This window comes from Phocoena phocoena, chromosome 5 (genome assembly GCF_963924675.1).
Source record: "Phocoena phocoena chromosome 5, mPhoPho1.1, whole genome shotgun sequence".
NCBI lineage: Eukaryota > Metazoa > Chordata > Mammalia > Artiodactyla > Phocoenidae > Phocoena > Phocoena phocoena.
The window spans coordinates 42,059,140-42,081,748 of NC_089223.1; the positions used below are offsets into that span (position 1 = coordinate 42,059,140).

General features: G+C 37.7%; 1 protein-coding gene across 2 annotated transcripts in view; it reads left to right on the top strand.

Annotated features, from left to right (window-relative positions):
• Positions 1-21,005, top strand: part of PRKG2 (protein kinase cGMP-dependent 2) — an 84,694-nt gene extending 63,689 nt beyond the window's left edge. For both annotated transcript variants that reach the window (XM_065877320.1, XM_065877321.1), the window contains exons 14-18: positions 7,009-7,172; positions 10,647-10,769; positions 11,762-11,824; positions 18,829-18,895; positions 20,910-21,005. In XM_065877320.1, coding sequence (XP_065733392.1) covers positions 7,009-7,172; positions 10,647-10,769; positions 11,762-11,824; positions 18,829-18,895; positions 20,910-21,005 — 513 coding nt within the window. The remainder of the gene's footprint in view (positions 1-7,008; positions 7,173-10,646; positions 10,770-11,761; positions 11,825-18,828; positions 18,896-20,909) is intronic.
• Positions 21,006-22,609: the final 1,604 nt, after the last annotated feature.

Below are 22,609 nucleotides of genomic sequence, written 5' to 3' on the forward strand. Positions count from 1 at the left end.
AATAAAAATTTAAAGTAAAAAAAAAATAAATAAAAAACGAAGAAATCACTAAAAATGTTTGAATTCATCTCATTGGAATTTAAAGGATATTTCAAAATAACTCAAAGGATCAATGAAGAAGAAATTTTAATGAATATCATAAAACAGAGTTGCATGGTAGAAAACACTACATATCAACACATGTGGGTTGCAACTAAAATGACAGTGAGAATAATGTTATAGCTTTTAATGTTTCAACTAGGAAATAAAGAAGGCTAAAAATTAATAAGTATTCAACTTAAGAATATGGAAAAGGGGGAAAAAACAGAAAAAAGAAGGAGAAAACAAAGTTAAGAACATGAATTTATAAAATATAAAAGGATATGAAGTCAGGATGTTTTGAAAAACGAATGAAACTAACAAACTGAAAATACTGATCAAAAGAAAAAGAGATGCGGTACAGATAAATGCTATAATGAGTGAACACAACTACAGTTATAGTAGAGAGTTACATGATTAGAAAGTATTTGGGCCACTCTACTACTACATATAATATAGTATATAGTATATTATATATATAAATGGTTGGGCTTGGATGAGAGCTCTCTTCCTGGTTTTCAGGAGGTTCAGTATTTTATAGGAGGCTCTACCCAATGCAGAAAGATACAGGTAAAATTAAAAGAAAGATTGGAACATAAACAACAAAACCTATTTTCCCATGTGATACGATTAACTCTATAGAAATCCAGAATGTAACAGCAAATTATTAGAATTTACTAGAGAGTTCAGTATGGTTGCTGGATGATAAGGTTAAATACCAGAAACATAATTGATAAATAGGAATACAACTGCCATTTACAAAAAGCATAAATATATAATCTATATATTTATATAATACAAATATAATCTATCTAGGAATAAATCTGACAAAAATATGTGAAAGCTTTACTGAGAAACATACAAATTTATAGAAAGATATTAGAAAGACCTAAATTAGTAGGTTCATTCTCATTTCTTTTGGGCACAGAGCCAGCAAACTAAGCCCAGCCTTCTTTGTGGCTAGTTGTGACCATGTGACACAGTTCTAGCTCGTGAAATGTGAGGTGACACGCTTTGCACCGCTGTCAGACCTGGTCTGATGGTGATCTGTGCAGCTAATTTCTATGCCATCTTTCTGGCTTGTGGCCGATGAACACAGCCAATTTGAGGTTGGCAGAACCCTAAGATGGAAGGATCCCGCGTCCCTGAACCACTACTTGGAGATTTCCCTGCTGCTCAGGAAAACCCATTATGTGAGGAAGAAGTAAATTAATGGAGAGTGTAAGCTTCTGTACTTTCTTGGATATCTTTGTTGCAGTAGCTGGCATTACTCTAATTAACTCAGAAAAATGTATTAGGTTTAAAAATAGAAAGACTCAACATCCTAAAGGTATCGATACTTTGCAAAATGATCTGCAGATTTGATCCATTTCCAGTGGAATTCCAGCAGAGCTTTCCATGAAGCTTGGCAAGCTGATTCTAAAGTTTATACAGACTGATCAAAGGCCAAGAATAGCCAAGACATTTCTGAGGGCAAACAAGAACATGGGAGGGAACTCTCTCAGATATCAGAACTAATTATAATGCTGTAGCTCAAAATAATTGCTAATGGGAGGTTGCAAGTTAAAACCACAGTGATTTAATACTTACAGGTGGCAAAAAATAAAAGTTGATGTCACTAAAGGATGGTGAGGATGTAGAACAATAGGAACTCTTTACCACTGCTGTTGGTGAAGGGGTTAGTAATACAGGACCTAAGGAAAATAATTTGACAATAAGCAATGAAGTTGAACATACCATGTCTTTGACCCAGAAATTCTACCTTCTTACACATGTCCAGTAGGCAAGATGGGAAATGATGTTAATAGAAGCTTTTTGTGTGATAACACGCTATTGGATATAAGACAAATTTCCATCAACGGCGTAAAGGACAAAAACTTTACACCATTTACAGCATGTTCTTTCACTGGTGTATGATACAGCAATGTAAGTGTACTGAAAAATGGATTAAATTCGAAAATACGATTTTAAGTGAAAAAAGACAGTTTGCCCAAGAATAGATAAGATTTATCTAAAAATTTTAAAAATGAGAACTATATATCATATAAGGATATTAGATATGTGGGAAAATTAGAAATGAAGGCAAGCAAATGATAAACACAAAAAGTCAGGGTAATGGTGACCTCTTGGCAAGGGGTAGAAGGACAGTGTGGAAGGAGCACAGAGGGCTTCTACATTGGTTCTGTTCTAATTATTAAACTGGTGGTGGATACTGGGGTGTTTTTATTCTCATACTTTATAACTTGCATGTATGTCACATTATCTTACATGTGTCAAGTATTTCTTAACTTGAAAAATAAAAATAATCATTGACTCTAACTATATTCTTTTTGACAGACCGTTATTAGCTGTACTTATTAAGTGACAATTAAACTTTTCCCACTAACGTGCTTTTTATGTTGCTTTTTCCCTTAAAGATCTACTTACTAATGAATTTACCTGTAATGTGAAGGTTCCTTTGGAACCTGGTTTCAGTCTCATCTTAAGTCTCCATGACCTTGCTAGACTTTAATTTTGTCATCTTCAACATTGAGATATAGTCCCTAACTCATAAAGTTGTTGTGAAGATTATACATGCACATCTTATTGAAACGGATGTTAACAGTTATGTCTTCATTCAGATTCTTTCACATGAATTCTTTCACATGGTCACACATGTTGACCATCTGCTGTGCTACAGATGCTGTAGGGGGTACAAAATGGATAGGATGTAATGTCTCTCCTCCAGGAGCTAGATTTATTCACACACAACTAGACAGTGCTGCCGTAGGGGAGGTCATTGTGGAATAGAAACTGTTAAAGAACCTCGTAAGAGAAAGGAATTGATCCTGTAAATTCAAGGGAGGCTTCAAGGAGGCGGCGGCCTGTGAGTTGAGCCCCCGATGATCTGATTTTTTTTGTTTGCTCTCATGTATGCAAAGCTCCCCATCATCGTTCCCACTTTCCACTAAACACTCTAAGTATTTCAGGTGAGTCACCACAGTCACCTAAAGAATGGGGTGTGTCTGTGAAGGCCTCGTCCGTACCATACCTTTGCCTCTCTCACTTGCTCTTGCCTCCAGTGGAAGCCATCCACAGTTGTCCGTTTTAGTAGATGGACCTTAGTCTCACAGGGACATGAAATCCTCCTTAGTTGTTGGTGGATAGGTTAAATAGATTCACTTTACCTTTGTCTAGACTCGGGCAAAGTAAGGGCCCTAAATATGCCACATAAATATTTTGGGGGGGAATGTTATGTCTCCATGAATCATCTGGCTTAATTAGACTGGTCCTTTTGTATCCTTTTTTATGTGACCAAGAGAACCAGTAGCTGACAAATTTACTGACCCAGAGAGAAACTTCTGGGAAGAAGCTAATACTTACTGGATACCAGCTCCAGCAAGCCACAGTGCTAATTTTTCTTTCTGAATGAACCAATCATTGCTTCAGATATAGAAGCATCTTATAACCTTCTGGTGTGTTAAAATCTTTGGAGACAATGTTTTTAAGCTTTCAGCATAATGTAAGCTGTCTTTCATAATGGGAATTTAATAGAGACAAGGGAAAACCTGTGTGCAGCTTCTCCAGAGATTCTTCTTGAGAGCTCAGTTCTTCTAGGAAAAAAATTTTTTAAAGGGAAGGTGTCTATTTTCTTATCTTCTAGAATGAGCCCTTTGAAACATTAGCCAAGCCATGCATACCCCTTCTCTACCGCTGGAGGCTACCCCTCCAATGGCCTCCTAGAAAACAAATCTGAAACTCTTTCTGTGGTTTACTAGACCACTCCACAATCTGCCCTCACTTCCTGCCACTTCCCGTCACACACTAGGGCCCAGACACAGTGGCCTTCTTGCCAATCCTTGATCTTCACCTCGCATGTTCCCAAAGGTTAGGGCCTTTGTGCTAGCTCTTTATCTGTCAGAATCATCCTTGCTCAGATTTTTACAGAGCTTTCATTCTTATTTCATTCAGATTTCTGCTCCAATCTGCTCAAATGCTACCTCCTCAGAGAGACTTTTCTGATCACCCCATTTAAAGTATAATTCCTGTTGATCTCAGTACCTAACTGCTGTATGTTTCTCCATTGCATATATCACTATTTGGCAATATTACTTATGCTATGATATATTTTTTTATTGAAGTATAGTTGATTTACGATGTGTTACTTTCAGGTGTACAACAAAGTCATTCAGTTATATATATACATAGGTATACATGTATATATACACACACACACACACACACACACACATATATATATATATATATATATATATATATATATATATACATTCTTTTTCAGATTCTTTTCCCCATGGGTTATTACAAAATATCGAGTATAGTTCCCTGTGCTACACAGTAGGTCCTTGTTGGTTATATGATATTATATTTTTTATGCATGTCCTCCTCTTTCTCTTAAATGTAAGCTCTAAGAAGACTGGGGGCTTTGTCTGTACCCTGGTGCTTGGTACATAATGGTTTTCAATAAATATTCATTGAATGAACAAAGGAAAGAACTTACATTTCTATTGACTAGAAGATAAAGGGTTAAAGAAAAGATTGAGGCTTCGTGGTGGTATCCATGCTGGTACAAGACAGAGGAAGTGTGAATTTTTATAGAAAATACACAGAACTTCACATCAGAAGATCTGGGACCTTCTATATTTGGCACATGACTTTGAATAGGTCTGAGCATCAATTTCCTCCAACCAAATGGATTAGACTAAAGTTGATAAGATCAAAGGAGATAAAGGAAGTGGTAAGTTTTCATAAATCTTAAAATCTTAATATAATTATTGCCATATCTTTGGGTCAATATGTAAATACAAAAGCAAAATCAGGTACTCAAATTAAAATTTCTTACTTTCAGAACTGGAAAAGCTCTCCTAAACATCTAATGAACTTCCAGTCATCCTTACATGGGAAACTTAATTGCAGTTTGAAAGATGAGTTGAAGGGCTGTTACAGAACTACAAAATATAATATTTCCGTGCATGCATGGATGCAAATGAAATTATAAGCATTGCTTTCTTGTTTCTTAAATTTCAGTCATTATAAAATTAGCTAAGGTTTTCATATTGGTTCTTTATCTGAGGAATAAGTAGATATGCTAATTTCAGCTAGTTACAAATTTTACTTTCATAATATTCCCAGCCATCTCTTAGGTACAATCTTTGTGAGTCATTCTGTGTAGAGAAAAGAAAAGAGCAAAAGCCCACTTCAAATTAGGTTGTTTAAATTCCCTTTTTTCTAATAAGGATATCCTTGCTATTATGTGATAAATACCAAAAAGCCTTAGTAAAAAGGTAAATTTCTAAGAGATTTTTAAACATATGACAAATGTTTTAAATATTAATATTTGAATAAATAAATGAGAGCTAGATTTTATAGTTCACTGATTCGTAGTTTTTTAGGTGAGGACCTATTTTGATGTGTTAACCTGATTTATTTAATTTTTTTAGCCAAGATTATTGCCATATTATTGAGATAGTCCATGTATAATGAATCTATTAAAATGTGCATGTTGAAGCCCAGCTATAATTTATGTGTCTGTTTACTTGCAGGTGGAGGGTGGTTTTACTAAAATAATATCTTTATGTATTGGAGATGAAAAGTACATGCTAAATCGCCCCTGTGGAAGGAAACCAACTTTGTTTTGCAGGGCAGGACTTCAGTCATATACACTGCCTCGATTTAATGAGCGGGTCTTCTGTTGCTCCAGCTTTCTTTCCTGTCTTTATTCAGTTCACGGAGTTCATTGAATAGAGTCTCAGAGAAGTGGAAGGGCCTATCCTGAAAAGACAGAAGAGGGTAGCACCCATTCATCACGCTGGGAGCGTTCCTAATCCTCAGTCAGTGCTGAGCTCAGATGTCACTTCTTTTTTTTTTTTTTTTTTTTTTGCGGTACGCGGGCCTCTCACCGCTGTGGCCTCTCCCGTTGCGGAGCACAGGCTCTGGACGCGCAGGCCCAGCGGCCGTGGCTCACGGGCCCAGCCGCTCCGCGGCATGTGGGGTCTTCCCAGACCGGGCACGAACCCGTGTCCCCTGAATCGGCAGGCGGACTCCCAACCACTGCACCACCAGGGAAGCCCCAGATGTCACTTCTTAACGACGTCTTTCCCCACCATCTTCTCCCTAATGTTCCAGAATTCTATGTCTTTTGGCTCTTTGAGTTTATACTTTGCATAATCTTCTACTATATCCTGTCTCACATGGCAGTTTTTTAATCACATCTGTTTAAGTATTTGCAGTACTCTGAGCTTCTCCTAGTCAACACTGTATCTGTAGCACAGAGCCTGGCCTATTGTGAGTGCTGACAGTATTTTTGCAGAATAAATAAGTTAATGCAAGTGCTGCCACCCTGAGAGAGACTGAGGGTGTACAGAGTTCAGCCAAAGTTGAGATGGGATGATCCTTGCTTTTACTTTGGACTGCCAACATTTAGAGTGTGCAGACATTGTGCATAAAGGTTTTTAAAGACTGTCCAGAATTTTAAGCCCCTCTTCTTCTCAACAACGGTCCCTTTCCCAAACTCTCAATTCTGCTATCATTTTTCCTTTTATGATGAAGCTCAAAGGGCGCAAGTGTCTATCACTTCCCCCTTCTCTCTTCTTGCCAATGAATACCACTATTGATTTGCAAGTTACTTGTCTGCTTGCCCTGAACTTGACCTTGGTTGTAAGGGTCTCTCCTTGCTAAACCATCCCTCTCGTCCTCATGGGCTTAGAGGTGTGTGCATGGAATTTTCTCCAATGTAATGAGATTTACACCTGGCCCTGCAAAAGAATAAATGAGAGGGTCAGTGGAGTGTGTGTGTGTGTGTGTGTGTGTGTGTTTGTGTGTGGTGTGAAGGGGAGGGTGGAGGTGTTGAAAGAAGATTGAAGAAGTTAGAGGAAGAGAAAGAAGAATGTGAGTTTTACGGTCTCTGAAAATTTCTTTGATCTTTTCCAGGTTGACTTTGGATTTGCTAAGAAAATAGGATCTGGACAGAAAACATGGACGTTCTGTGGAACTCCCGAGTACGTAGCTCCTGAAGTCATTCTCAACAAAGGACATGACTTCAGTGTGGATTTTTGGTCCCTGGGAATTCTAGTGTATGAGCTCCTCACGGGCAAGTAAGTACCTTGTGTTTTGTCTCTTCTTTATAGAAGTGCAAAAATAACTTACTAATGATAAAAAATATATGATTTAAGAATTTAACATTTTGGAAGTGTTTTTGATTAAGCATGATGCCTTTTCCTCTTCACATTATGTCATATATAACATGCTTTCTAGCTTGTAACATGGTGAAAAGATTCAGGAAGTTGCAGGAAAGGAGTACAAAATTGCTATGGTTTACCTAGAATGGCAAGGCCTGTTATTATAGATAATATATCAAGTGTGTGAAGGTTTGGGGAATCCATCATAAAAATAAGAAAGGAAATTGAAGTTGTGGGCTGTTATTATTTCCTCATTTTTTTTTTGTAGTTGAGAAAATAGCAATCATAATTCCATTAAATCCATTGATCAATTAAATTTAGCCGTGTTCTTCCATTTTCCCAATAAATCATTAACCAGAAATGCTGAAAGAAGGCAACATTGCTGGATTTAAATTTTAATCCCCTTGTCAACTGCTTTCTAGAGGTGCTAATGAACAGGGACAAGACACAGCAGGAGTTTTACAAGTTAAAATTGGATTGCCATTCCTGAAGCGATTAAAGTGCTGTATTAATGAATCCAGGATCCCAAATATTCAACCTGCCTGCACACACATACAGACTTATACACACACATGTACACACACATATTACCTCACATCTGTAAAGCCCTTGACAGCTTACAAAGCACTTACATGTGTATTATCTAATTTTGTTTTCACAAGCTTGTATGGAAGTTAAAGCAGGAATTGTTTATTATCTTATGATTTAAATTTGTATTATGATTATTTTATGATTTAAATCTTATAGATTAGAAAACTGGGTCAGAGAGCTACTTGCCTAAGATCAAGGATTTAATCTCAGGTCTTCTGACTCTAAATATGACACACTTTTCATTAAACACGTGTGCCTTATACATAAGAGTTTTTTAATATAATGCATGGCTGTATAGACAGGATTCAGATCAGGTAGTTTTCTTTCTGGTTTTCTACCTCCATTTCTCATTAACTGATTTGGTCATTCTTTTAAGCCTTTACAACCAAATATTCTCAGTCTTGTTGTCAGGGAGGATTTGCATTTGAAATGGCATAAGAAATGCTGGAATGAGCCCAGTGACGGGGATTCCAGTCTCAACACCTGCGTTACAAAAGGAGAGTTTTGTAGAATCTTCTTGAACTTTTTACACTGCAGATTTCAATGTTGGGTTACCCATGGCTCCATTCTTTTTCCTTGTCCACATGAAAGATTATTTGAGGGCTTCCCTGGTGGCTCAGTGGTTGGGAGTCCGCCTGCTGATGCAGGGGACACGGGTTCGTGCCCCGGTCCAGGAAGATCCCACATGCCGCGGAGCGGCTGGGCCTGTGAGCCATGGCCGCTGAGCCTGTGCATCCAGAGCCTGTGCTCCGCAACGGGAGAGAGGCCACAACAATGAGAGGCCCGTGTACCGCAAAAAAAAAAAAAAAAAAAAAAAAAAGATTATTTGATATCTGTAATCATTTTCAAATATTCATTCTTAAGATTTTGAAGTAAAAAAGAGAAAAATTTCCAGGTAGTCATTCAGAGATAAAGTTGATTAAGGTCTCGGGACACAAGGATTTCTGTTTCAAGAGTTTGTTTCCTCATCCCTGGAAAATTTGTCAGCTGCATTTCTAAGACATTCATGATGGCTCTTATAGGTAACTGGAGAATATGCATTTCAGTCTCCATCAGCTGGAATAAACTGTCACAAGAAGTAAGGAAATAAAGTGAGAGAATAAGGAAGGGGAAAAAAAATCCTCAGTAACTTGGAGTTGCTGAAGTGACCTTGAGCTGTCATGAAGAAGGTGCAAAATTGCTGTTATAAAGGCTTTCGGGGTAGGGCGTGAGAAAAGTTCATTTTAAATGCCCTAAAGTCAGGAGGTAAAACAAAAGAACTAAAAAACCAAAACAAAACAAAACACAACCTACTTGTAAATATATAAATAAGTTGAAGCAATTGTAGCAATGGTTTTTGTTTTCTACCTCATTTTCTTTTCAAGTGAAACATAGATTATTGAAAAGTTGGTGCACCAAACTTGTTTGGGAGTGGGAACTCTCGGTATCCAAAGGTCTCAAGCGTGACCAAGGTACAACAGAGTCATTCATGAAAATCATCTTTAATTTTCAAAAATTAAATGACACAATAGAATAGGTATGAAAGTGCTTTTAAAAGCAGAGTCCATGCATGAACATGTTATCCAAATCCAGTGGTTAATTTCCAGTGCTTTCTTACTCGTCTTAGCAACAGTTGCCTTGAAATCCTCTCTTCGTGGTTTCTAGGACCTCCCTTTCTCTCATTTCTCTTCCCATGCTAGAGGCTCCAGCTCAGTGTCTGTTGCTGGATTCTTCTTGTCATCCTGACCTTCTTCAGTGGTCATCGGGCCACTTCAGTCCTTGACCTCTTTCCTACCCACTCACTCCTTGGGTGATAACATCAAGCCCCATGGCCCATAGATACTGTCTGATGACTCCCCGGAATTATACCTCCAGCCCTAAACTCTTCCCTGAATGTCAGACTCATAAATGTAACTGTCTGCTTAGCATCTCTACTTGGATGTTCAAGATGCAACTCGATTCTCTTCCTCAGAACCTGCTCTGAACCTGCGCACCCACAGCCTAACCTCCACACCAGTCTTAGTAAACAGTAGCTCCGTTCCATAGGTCAAAACACTTCAGTATCCTTCTTGAATCCTTTCTTTCTCCTGTGTACCACATTCACCCCAGTAGCAAATCCTGTTGACTTTATGCCATCGAAATAATCCAGAATCCCACCATTTCTCACCACCTTCACCACTACCGTTCGAGTCCAGGCTACCAGGCCTGCCTTCCCCCACCGCTAGTACCATCACAGTTTATTTTCAACACATTTTTAAAAAGCTTACTCTGACTTCTGTAAATTAGATCACCTGACCTGAGTGTATCCCCAGGTCCTTCCTGTAGCCCGCTAGATCGAGATGACCATGCTGCCCTCACCTCTTATACTCTCTCCTGCTTCCTCACTCCACCAGCAACACTGCCCTCCTTTCTGTTCCAAGAACGACCCATGTCCACTCCTGACTCCTGGCCTTTGTACTTGCTGTCTTGGAATCCCTTGCCTGTGTGGCTCATTCACTCCCACCTCTGCTCTACTGCCAGCATATGAGAGATGCTTTTCCTATCCACTGTGTCTAAAAAAAAACACACCTCCTCTCTCTCACTCTCTGTCCTCCCCTTTATTTTTGTTTTTAGTGATTATCACCACTTGACAGATTACCTCTGTGTGTATGTGTGTGTGTGTATTTTGTTAAGTGATATGTAATTATTTTCTAGCATATATCCAGATATGCTATAAAACAACTCATGAGAGGGAGGGAGGGAGGGAAAAAAAGAAAAGAAATTTAGTTGTAAATGTGTCTCAGATGCTGGTCCTAGTGTCCTATTTTGGCTTTTCTCTAGCCCGCCCTTTTCTGGGATTGACCAAATGATGACCTACAATTTGATTCTCAAAGGAATTGAAAAAATGGATTTTCCCAGAAAGATAACCAGACGACCTGAGGATTTGATTCGGAGGCTTTGCAGGTGAGAATGACTATTAAAAACCCCTTGTTCTTGGAGGAAGGTGTGAAGGCTTCTCATTTCTGCTGCCACACATTTTAAAGTTAGGTGTATATTTACTTTTTGTACTTTTCTATGTAGTTAAACTATATTTAATGAAAATCATGTTCTATTTTGCCGTCTGTGCTAGAAGTTTGAGTTTCCTTCATGTAATACACAGTACCTACTTATAGTTTAAAAGAGATGCAGATTGTTCAGGTTATCTTTGAGAATCATCTTTGTCTGTTAGAGAAAAATAGAACCACAAAACTTAGCTTAATAAAGGAGTAGTTTACAGCCTTGTTATTTTGAGAGATAATTAGTGGCGATGATAAAGTGTTACTATATGTCCTCTTTCAATCTTCATTTTAAAAAAAGTACTCTTATTTTAAATTACTCCACATTTCTACTAACCACTAAAAATAATTTATTGGAGAAAAGAAGACTTCTAGAATTTTGTTTAAGCTTCATTTTGTTGCAGTTTTCTTGCACACTTGAACTTTTTAAAAAGCTTTAAAATTTAGTAAATTTAGAACATGAAACCTAGCTGTGAGTTGCCCACAGAAATTTCTGCATGCTTCTAAAATTTCAGCTCTGTTGTAAATGATTCTCTAAAGCTTTCCCTGGTTCCCTTAGCAGACTTGGTAAGGTGGCATCATCCTGTTCTTTTAAGCATTTATTCATAGCTCATTTAAAGCACTGGGAGATACCTATATCTATATATCCATATGTATATACCTATATCTATATATTGGGATATATAGATATTGAATACATATATTCATATTCCTGACTGTAATTTGACTGTGGCTCCCCCAGAGCGGGCATGTGTTTTCCATCTCCTTTATACGCAGATGTGCCTGGTCTATGAATACTGTTGACAAAATGAATGAATGAATAAAGAAAAATTGTTAAATTTCAATGTAAAATTCACTCAAACATAATTATTATAAATTGACTTAAAATTTTTATTTTAGGCAAAATCCAACAGAAAGACTAGGAAATCTGAAGAATGGAATCAATGACCTTAAGAAACACAGGTACATAGTTACTTCTTTGCCCAGAAAAATCTAGAAATTTATTTTTAAAGTGTGGTAATCTTGAAGCTTCTCTCAGTCTGTAAAGATCCCTACACAGATGATCAAGTTTTCCTTTTTGGTGCTTTATTTTTAATTTGTGTTTTACTAGCTGCGATGAAGTTATAAAACAAATTACAAAATCACATATTCAAGTTATAGCAGCTTAGCTTTTTATCTGCTGCAATCTCCATTATTATTTTTTAATATTAACTTGGATTCTATAAAGGAATCAAGTTCTAATTTTGACGTTTCATTTACAGTTAAAGTAGGATAGTTATTGTTCTCAATATTCTAGAGAATGGGTCAGCTAAACCAACTGTTGAATAGTATTCTACTTCAGTTTTAATTAATATTATATATTTATTTAAAATATAACTTTCCTTTGACCAGCTCTCCACATTTTGAAGCTTCCTATCATATATTACTTTTGGAGTAAAGTACATTGATTTCCACAAAACCTCAAACAGTGTTTTATCCTTATGTAATAATCTAAAAAGCACCTTTTTCAGGTCTGTGAATTTCTAAAGCTGGTCTTTAATACCATCAATAACTTCCATAATATAAACTCTCTGATTTCGTCCCATATGTGGAAGTTCAGGCCTTGGGAGTTTTTTGTTTTTTTTTTTTTAAATCTATGCCTAGCTAAATCCTGCAATCCTTGAGATGTTTTGATTTTGCTTATGATTTACAGAAGTGAAACATCACCTATTGATAGTACAAAAAATAAATTTGAGAATTTCATTACTGAAAACCTTTGAGCACACTGCTGTGTTCACTTTCAGAAAGAAAAACACCTCTCAACATTTTATTCCTCTCTGGATATTTGTACTGAAGAATTAGGGGCACATCAACACAGTGTGAAAATAAAGGGAGAGATGCTGCTGAATAGAAACACTATTCATTTTTCTGAACAGAAGTGATGCAGCTCAAAAAAAAAAAAAAAATCCCCAAGCTGCCAGCCCTGCTCTATCTATTCATGAACTTTCTTGAAATAAAGCCATGTATTCAACATTGTAAATTCATATCGGGCTCTGCCATAAGGATATATCAGGATGGGGATGGGGAAGCAGGGAGGGAGGAGGAAATGGAGACAGACATATCTGTGGATTTTATAGACATCAAAATACGTATTTTATTGTTCTTTGTCATCTTTTGGATTGTCTTTAGTGTAAAGCTCATTATTTGTCTTAGATTCCAATTTATCTCTCTTCCTATGTGCTGTTATCACAGTTTCTTTTCTCATGATAAAATGACACATAAACACACCATTCATATTGAACAAACAAGTGTCCAGTCAGTTAAAGTCCCCCCTTCCAATGTATTTCCTCTTTTATCTCATTAAAGAAGCATCTTCATGTTTGCTCTGGGGTAGTTGGGAAATAGAAGTGATATAATTGTTAACAGGTTCCCGTTTTATCTCTTACCTCTTATTTACCTGAGGCTCATTTAAATATAGCTGTCAAATTGTGATTAGATGTACATGTAGATTCATGCTAAAGGATTTTCTCACTTCAGCATGGTAATGAAGAATTTTGAATTTCCTTCCCCATAGGGATTAATTTGCCCACTCTTCTTAACAGACAGGGTGTTCTTTGCCAAGTAGCTGAAGCATACAGCTGAAGCTGCTGTGTGTAGGGCAGAGTTCACTAATAAGATGTACCAAATTTACACAGTGCCTTCCGGTGAGCTCAGGGAGATCAAAAACATTATTTCATCTGATTTTCATAGTGCTTCTTAGCATACAAAGATGGGGCACGGGGGTCTGAAAAATAGAACTCTCTTTGCTTTCCAATAGGAGTGTTCTATAACCTTCCGTAAGTCTCCAAGGCACATATAGCTTCACTACCCAGTATATTCTTGTAATGTTTTTTAAAAAAAACATTCTTTCTAAAATTTGCCATCAGATTTTCCCACTCCTCTCTAAAGTAAAACATCTTTTTTCCTTGGAGAGCCATTTACTTCAATTTTGTATTTAACAACAATACGGTTAAACGTGGCATATTTTTATGTTTGTCCAGTCTGTGTTAAATCATCTTTCTTAAAAATAGAGTTCCTCCCTCTCCTATTTGTAAGTTAACTTATAAACTAGGTACCAATCATGTCTCCCAACACCTCTCTGAAAAGCGGGATAATATAGTTGTAGGGTACAATTAAGTCTTTCCTGCTAGGTAGAGGAGTAATTTGTTTCAGGTCTCTTAATGTTACCTTTAATATTTCCAGTCTCTAGAATTTTACTCTCAAGAATAGCTACTACTCTTCTAAAAATGAAGAAGCAATTTATGTACAGTTGCTGCTAATATTTCTTTAGTGAATATTTTTCACACACGACTGCATGCTGGCACTTGGATTACTTAAAATGTGGTTAGTGTCAAAAAGGCCAGGTGTTAAGTGAATAACCACTCACATTAAGTAAATATTGCCATAAGTCAAATTGTAACAAGTACTCAGCAAGAAATGCATAGGCTCTTTGATTCAGTAGAGTAACAGTAATGATTTTTATTAATATTTATGGAGTAGCATCTGGGTAGAGAGCATTGTAAAATATGTGAAAAGGAATTGTGTCAGTCATCGGTGGCAAAAGAAAAGAATCCACAGAACTGTGTGTCTAGAAATCCCTAAAAATGGAGCCTCGGTCTGTGCAAAGAAGGTGATGGGTGGATCATGGAGAGGACTTCTGTGGTTTTGCAGCAAGGACAAGGGAAGTCATACGATTGCTGTCTGACTCTCACTCTTTGCTTAGAGACTCAACAGTGTAGACCAAAATGGCACTTTGGGTTAAGAATGGCATCTGAAATGGAATGTACTAAGAGCCCGCCCTCTCTGTTTTTAGTACTTTTTCTCTTGCTAAGCTTAGACTTGGAATGAGAAATCCAGTCAAGGAGTGACCCAAAACCAACTCCATGAGAGGGAGGAGATTGAAAAAGGTAGAAAAGGGTAACTTCGGATACGGTTGACAGACCGATGAATACGAGGGCCTCCCAAAATCTCCCAGCCTTCATTCTGATACCTCCCACCACCACCTGGACCTATCGCGCCCCCCCTGCGGTCATTCTTCACATAGCAGCCAGAATCGTCTTCTGAAAACATATTTAGATTGCATCACTTCCTTACAACTTTCTACTGGCTTCCCGATAAGCATAAAATCTTGACTCCTTGTTGTGTTCTACAAGACCCTATAAGATCTGGCCTCTGGCTGGTTCTCAGATATTATATTTTTCTCTCGTTTCCCCTCCACCCACCACACTTCAGCTCATTCCTATCACTTTCTTCCATTCAGAAGGTCATTGCCACAAATCTTCCCATGGCTTCTCCCTTCTCTTCATTCTGGCCTCAATTCAAATATCACTTCTTCAGATAGCACCCTAGCTAAAAGCAGCACCTCCCAAGCCATCCGTATCCCAGTCATCATCCACCGTTTTATTCTCTTTTATCTTCCTAGTACGTATTAGTATATGAAATTAATGTAAATGTTCGTATTGTTTACTTTTTTGTTTGATTACTTGTCACCTCCTGCCAAAATAAAAATATCTTGAAAGCAGGGTCTTTGTTGTTTTTGATGCCTGGGACCAAGTTGACTTTCCATAAATTTTTGTTGGCTGGCAGACCTGACCTCAGTGTCCCAATAGAAAAGATCAGTGGATTTAAGCAGTATTATTCCAGGTTCTTTATAAGATTCTGAGAGACACAGTACATTGTTTCTGTCTGATAGGAGCAAGTCCTCCTCATTTCTGGTGTTGCATTTCCAGCTCACCAAGCCTGATACGTATCCTAAAGACCAGATCAGTCCTTCCTTTTAGATTAATAGTTTGGAAGCAATAAATGAAAGAACTTCATCTGGCCATCAGCCTCCTCTCATTACAGATAACTGTAAAATACTTTTTATCTTGGAGCCTCTTCTATACATTTCACCAGTAGCATCACCACCATGGCAGTGTGTTACTGTAAGACATGATAGTTAGAGGTCCTATGTAAGGGTGTTCTCTTGTAGAGTCATTCAGTTATTCAGCAGACACTTATTGGAGCCCCTGTTTTGTGTCAAGTACTGTTGCAAGTGTTAGGGACACAGAAGGAAAGGAAACAGACAAAAACCCCTACTCTCATGGAGCTTGCATTCTAGTTGGAGAGAAAGAAAATAAAGAAAATAATTAAGTGTATAGTAGGTATATTAGAAGGCAGTAACTTATAAGGAGAGAAAATAAAGTATGGAAGGAGGATGGGAAGTACATGGGGGTGGGGTTGGGGAGGGGTTGCCATGTTAGACTGGATGGCCAACGAAGGCCTCTCTAAGAAGATGACCTTCGAGAAAATACCTGATGGTGTTGAGGAGACAGACCATGTGGAAATCTGGAGAAAGGACAATTCAGCTACAGGGGCTCAAGTGCAAAGGTCTTGAAGTGGGAACATCCCATGCTTGTTGGAAGAATGTTGAGGAGACAAAGGAGCAAAGAGAGAGAGAAAGAGAAAGGTAGGGCAGTGGCAGGGTGGGGGAAGGGTGGTGGTGGAAAGGGTGATAAGGCCTGTGGGTTTTAATAAAGACATGGTAAAGACTTTGCCTTTTACACTGAGTGAAATTGGAAGCATTGGACAGTTTTGAACAAAGGCATGATGTGAACAAAGGCTGCAATGGCTAATGGTTTCAGGCAGGCAACATTTAGTGTTTACTGGAGTGGCAGGCAACAGGTTTTTTTGTCTGCAGTTGATACAGTGATTAGATTACTCTTTCAAGTTTTCCTCCAAACTTAAAATGTTGGAGGAAACAATTCCTCCAAATTACTTGCATTTTAAATGATCACCCTTGCTGGGCTGTTTCCCATGGACAAAAGCAGGAGGACCCGTTAGGATGTTATTATACTAATACAGGCAAGAAATAACTGTGGCTTGGCCCATGCTGGTAGAGTAGAGGTGTTGAGTATTGGCCAGGTTCTGAGTACCAACGTATTTTGAACGTAACAGACTAGATTTACATATGGAGTGAGATAGGATGTGAGAGAAAGGATAACTCCAAAGTCTTTGGTTTGAGCAACTGGAAGAGTTGAGGGAAGTTCGTTGCAGAAAATTTGGAGCTTCAATGTGGACCTGATACAGCTAGATGCCCGTTAGACATCCAGTGGGGAGATGGTGAATAGCACTTGTAGCTAGCAGCCTGTTAAGCAGTGTGTGTGTGTGTGTGTGTGTGTGTGTGTGTGTGTGTGTGGTGTGTGTGTGGAGGGGGGCAGGGTGGTGGTGGAAATAGCAGTTTGGGAGTAATCAGTTTATACATGCTATTTAAAGCCACAAGACTGAATGAGATTTCCTAGAAAGTGGGAGTAGTTGGAAGAAGAAGAGGTCCAAGGACTGAGCCCCAGAGCATGCCAACTTCCTATGGAAATAGCAATGGAAAATGAGAGAAAGCACCCAAGATGGTAGGAAGAAAGCCAGGACAAGGGCATGTCTCTGGCGCCAAGTGAAGAAAGTGTTTTGGGAAGTGTGAGTGATGAGCTGTGCTAAGAGTAAGATGAAAACTGAGAATTGAGGGAATTCGCTGGAGTGGAGAGGGTGAAGCCTGATTGTGGTGTGCCCAGGAGAAAATGGGTAGTGTCGACTGAAGAAAAACACACAACCTAAAAGTTGCAAGTTATGTTTTATTTGGAGACCTTACTGAGGACTATATCCCAGGAGACAACCTCTCAGCTCTGAGGAACTGCTGCAAAGAGGTAAAGGAGGAATCAGGATATATAAGAGTTTTTGCTTTAAAAACAAAACCATGTAGTACAACATTGGAAGATTACTGCTGAAGTGGGGAAGGGCCATATAGGGGTTGGGGAGTAAGAGGTAAAACTATTAGGTATAGAATGAGCTACGAGGATATATTGTACAACACAGGAAATATAGCCAATATTTTGTAATAACTATAAATGGAGTATAAGTTTTAAAAATTGTGCATCACTATATTGTACACCTGTAACTTACATACTGCTGTACAGCAACTATACTTCAATTTTAAAAAGAAAAAAATTTACCGCTAATCACAAATAGAAGACATCTCAAGTCAACGATTTTACTGCTTTTCTATATATGGGAAGATGTAAGAGTTTGGGATCCTTGAAATTACCCCTTAGATATGCATCTTAACTATCTAGGGCCAGTATTCAGTTTTCCTCCATCCTGAATCCCCCATCAGGTGGCTGCAATGGCTGACGGCTTCAGGGCAGGCAACATTTAGTGTTTACTGGAGCGGCAGGCAACAGTTTTTTTTGTCCGCAGTTGATACAGTGATTAGTTTACTCTTTCAAGTTTTCCTCCAATGGGAAGAGAGAAATGGAATGAGAGTTGGAGGGGAGTTCGGGTCAAGGGAGATTGCTTTGTGGTTGGAAGAATTTAAATGTTTCCATACTGATTCGAATGCCCGAGGAGAGACGATGTTAAAGATTCAGGAGAGAGGAGAATTTAAGGAGCATGTCTGAATAGAGAATGTCTACAAGATCAAATACACAGCAGAGGAGCTGACCTTAGTGAGAAGCAAGGGCAGTTCATTCATGGTGCAGTAGAGAAAGGGAACACACAGATGTGCCTACACAGGAAGGTTTGCTGGTGGAAAATTGTAGAAGTTCTCTTTTCTGCTCCTGGTTTCTTAGTGAAATAGGAAATCAGGCCATCATTTGGGAGGGAAGATGGATAGGAGGTCTGAAAGTTTGAGGAGAGAGGACGAAGTATGGATTATGAGTCTAAGGGAGTGTGATGAGGGGAACAACAGGGAAACCTAGACTGACTGCTGGGCAGCATTAAAGGCCCCCCTGAGGGTAGTGGGCATGGATTTAATGTGAGAGACACACATGCGTGTGGGCATGGTTGGTATTTTCCTCTGATCACTTGCAGCTATACTGTTGCAGGCAGGGAGCAGGCAACAAAATGGGTGGACAGATGACTTGACATGCTAATAGTTTATCAGATAAGTAATATTTCTCTGTACTTTTCTGATTTCTCAGGTGGTTAAATGGTTTTAATTGGGAAGGACTGAAAGCAAGGAACCTTCCATCACCTTTACAAAGAGAGGTATGGCATCTACTATATTACTCTCTTGATTTTTTTCCAAGTATTTGTTTTTGTAAACAGGTTTTAGTGTGTGTGTGTGTGTGTGTGTGTGTGTGTGTGTGTGTAGAATAGATTAAAAAAATTCTAACAGTTTTTAAATTTAAGTGAAAATGTCTTTGCAATTGTGACTATATGGTCTAAATAGTATTACGTATTCAGTGGACCTTAGCTCAGCTCTTAATAATGGATTACATGTAAATCTAAATCCCAAGGTAGCCAGTGTTGGTCAGGCTGACAGATGGTTCTAAAAATATAATATGAACCTATATGTAATTTAAAATTTTCCAGTAGCCGTATCAAAAAAGGTAAAAAGAAATGGGTGAAATTAATTTTAATTATCATAATACATTAAAATATTATTTCAACATGTAACAAACACAGAATATTAATATATTAATAAAGATGTTACATTTATTTTTTTCATACTAAATTTTCAAAAATCCCAAGTGGTTTTTCCACTTTCAGCCGTCTCAGTTCTGACTAGCTATATTTCCAGTGCTCAGTCCCCATTGCTGGTTGGACAGCACAGCTCCAGAGAAAGCAGAACATCTGCTAAGTCGGGGAGGGAGGGGGATGGCTCAGGAATAATCTAGTCAACACCCTACAAATGTTATGTTGTGTTCTCTGTAAAGGAATTTTGAGGATTTTTGTCTTTCTTTGTACCTTTTTAGATTGACATCTGAATTTTTTCATTACTCGTCTAAGTCATTGTGGAAAATGTAATTTCGAGTTGTAAATATTGACATTTTACAGTAAAACATTACTCTTACTTTGCCCCTTTAAATATATCTAGTGTAATCTAAATGCCATTGAGGTATGAAACCCATCAGCCATTTAAAAAATAGAAATATTACATGACTACTTTTTCTCTCTAAACTCCTATTTTCATGTTTCCATTAGATTTTCTCTATAAAATTTCACCATAATGTAAAAGATTTTTATACTGGATGGTCTTCTATTAATCATTCTTTAAGTGCCTTTCAATTTTAGTTTTTATAAAATTAAAAATTTTTCTGAGGATAAAAATTTCTCTGGCAACACAAATATTTCTTCTGGATTCAGTTATAATTACATTTTTGTAGCATGCAGTATCAAACAACATACATATATTATAAATTTTTAAATAATTATTAAACGAAAATGTTTTGAAAAGAAATTATTAATGTACTTGTGGATGAATATTATTTACTAAAAAATGGGATCAGATTCCACATCAATTCTATTTCTTTTTAAAATTATTTTTCTGTAGATGAAAGTGCTAAGAATTATGTTCACATAAATAAGTAAATGAGAGTGGAGGATTTTATAATAGCGATGTCACTTTGAGCACCTTCTGAGTAGTCTCCTTATCCCCCAAAAAACTCATTATGATGGATCATAAATAGTATTTTTAGTGATCTATCAGTTGATAATTCAATTAGGTACTAATGAAGATTGTTTGAAAGCAAAGAATTGGAAACCACTTGATTTGCAAAGTAATTTAATACCAGAGTCATTTCACTCTTTCAACAAGGTCACTAGTATTTTGAATTGTCCCTTTGTTTGACATTCTGGAGAATTTATATGGGTCAATTAACCCTATAAAAATTCAAGATCAGTGAGAAACTTTATTATAAAGTGGAAGAAGGATTCTGGCAAATTTTGATATTTTTAATATTTCCTTTTAAAATATTTTCCAATTTGAAAAAAAAAAAGAGACATCATTTCTGTCACCTTTTCTTTCAGAAATAACTCCTTAAGCCAGGTAGCTCCTACTGCATGTAATTCTGGGACCCGATCCATTTGTTCTAAAGGGGAGATCTCATGGGACTGAGAGTGTGACTCAAAAATGATAACTGGTTATCTTTTCCTTATATGTACATTACAGGTGGTTGCAGTAGAAAATCAGTGTTCAGATACAGAAAGCATTCCCCATATGTTCTAGCATGCTTCGTCAACGTTATCCTCACCTTTGGTTTCATCCTTTCTCTACTAGCTAAGTGGACCCACGGATCACAGCTACTTTGACAAGTATCCTCCCGAGAAGGGGGTGCCTCCTGATGAGCTGTCAGGCTGGGATAAAGACTTCTGACAGAAGAAAAGATGATTACTGCCCTACATACACAAAAGGACTATAAGGACCAACAATCCAACACTGATTATTTCTCTTCAGAGTATTATACTATCTTTTAGAAGACCATTAGAGAAAAGAAATCCCTGCCCATGAGCTGGGGGTGGGAAATAGTAGGTGCGGAGGTGGTTCTGAATGATAATGTCTCATTTAGATGTTGTGAATTATTCGTGTGTTCTGTTCTTTGCTTTTCTCAAATGTTGAAGGCTATCCTATTCCCCTCTTCAAAGTCAGAACCATTTTTGTCAAAGGGACATCATTTTCTCTGCAATCTGTTGCTCCATCCCAATCATATTTGTCTCCTTTGAGTCCTAGTAAGGTTTAAAAAGTGTCTTGCCCTTGAGCAACTAAGTCATTCAAATCGAAGGAAGAACAAGGGTGAATTTTGGAAGATTTCCCCCGTTCTCAACAATCCCACGTAAGCATTATGGCATCTTGAAGTCATGGCTTGCGGTAAACTTGGTAGTCAACAGAAGTTCTTGATTTTCACCTGTGTGCAACCTAGAAATATATTGATAGGCTTCTGAACCTAGTCTGGGGAAAGGCAAATTTGAGTGTTAGTCATTGGTACCACTTTCTAACACAGATGAGTTAATGAATCCAGCCAGGTAATTATATTCTATGGGGGAACTTAGAAACAATAAACAAAGCAAAAAATATTTTTATTCTCCTGTGACCAGCTGTGATACCTCAGAGACTTTTCAAAAGTCTTGTTAAAAATGGTTATAATGTGTGGTTAATTGATGGGCCTTTGGAAAGGTTTTATCTTATATATTAAATATTTTCACAATCAAATTAGAAAACACGCAGGAACTACATTGTGAGGGCTTTTCCTTCCCATTACATATGGAGGAGAAAAAATTCTAAAAGGTATAAATGCTGACTCTTTGAAACTCTGAGATATTTTGGCCAGTTCTGTGATTGTTGCTATTAATAAACCAAGAGTATAGAAATAACCACAGTTAATTTTTAATGGAAATCCCATTGGCAAATATTGATGCACGCCTAATCACTGCTGCATTAATAACTTTAAGGAGACATTTGAGTCATGGGAGTGTCTATAATTTTAGATTGTTAAGGCAGGCAAGCCACTAGAGAAGTGATGGGACGGTAAAAGGGACATCCAGCATCTGTCCCCCTCCTGGCTCCTCCCTGCAGTCTTCCAAATAACAAATAGATTTGTTTCAATAGCATTGGACACCAGTAACCTAAGAACTTTACTAGTGGAATGTTTTATGTACCGATCATCATCATTCTCCCACCCTCCTTCCCAAATGGATGGGAAACAGATTTTCTTTTTATCTTTTTGATCTGGCAGAGTAAAAATAACGTCAAAGTTCCTGCATTATGCAAGCTTCTGGTTATACTTTCATATGCTAATGTTCTATAGGAAAAGCATCGCTATCCACATCCACCCATATTTTCAGCATTCAGAGAGTCATCTGTCTGCTTCTGAAGTGTTAAACCAGATAAGTGAGGCCCAACCCAGGAAGGTGCATCCTTAACAAATTAGATTTCCACATTTAGAATCCTTTTGCTGAACCAAAGAATTTTTGTTTCCTGTA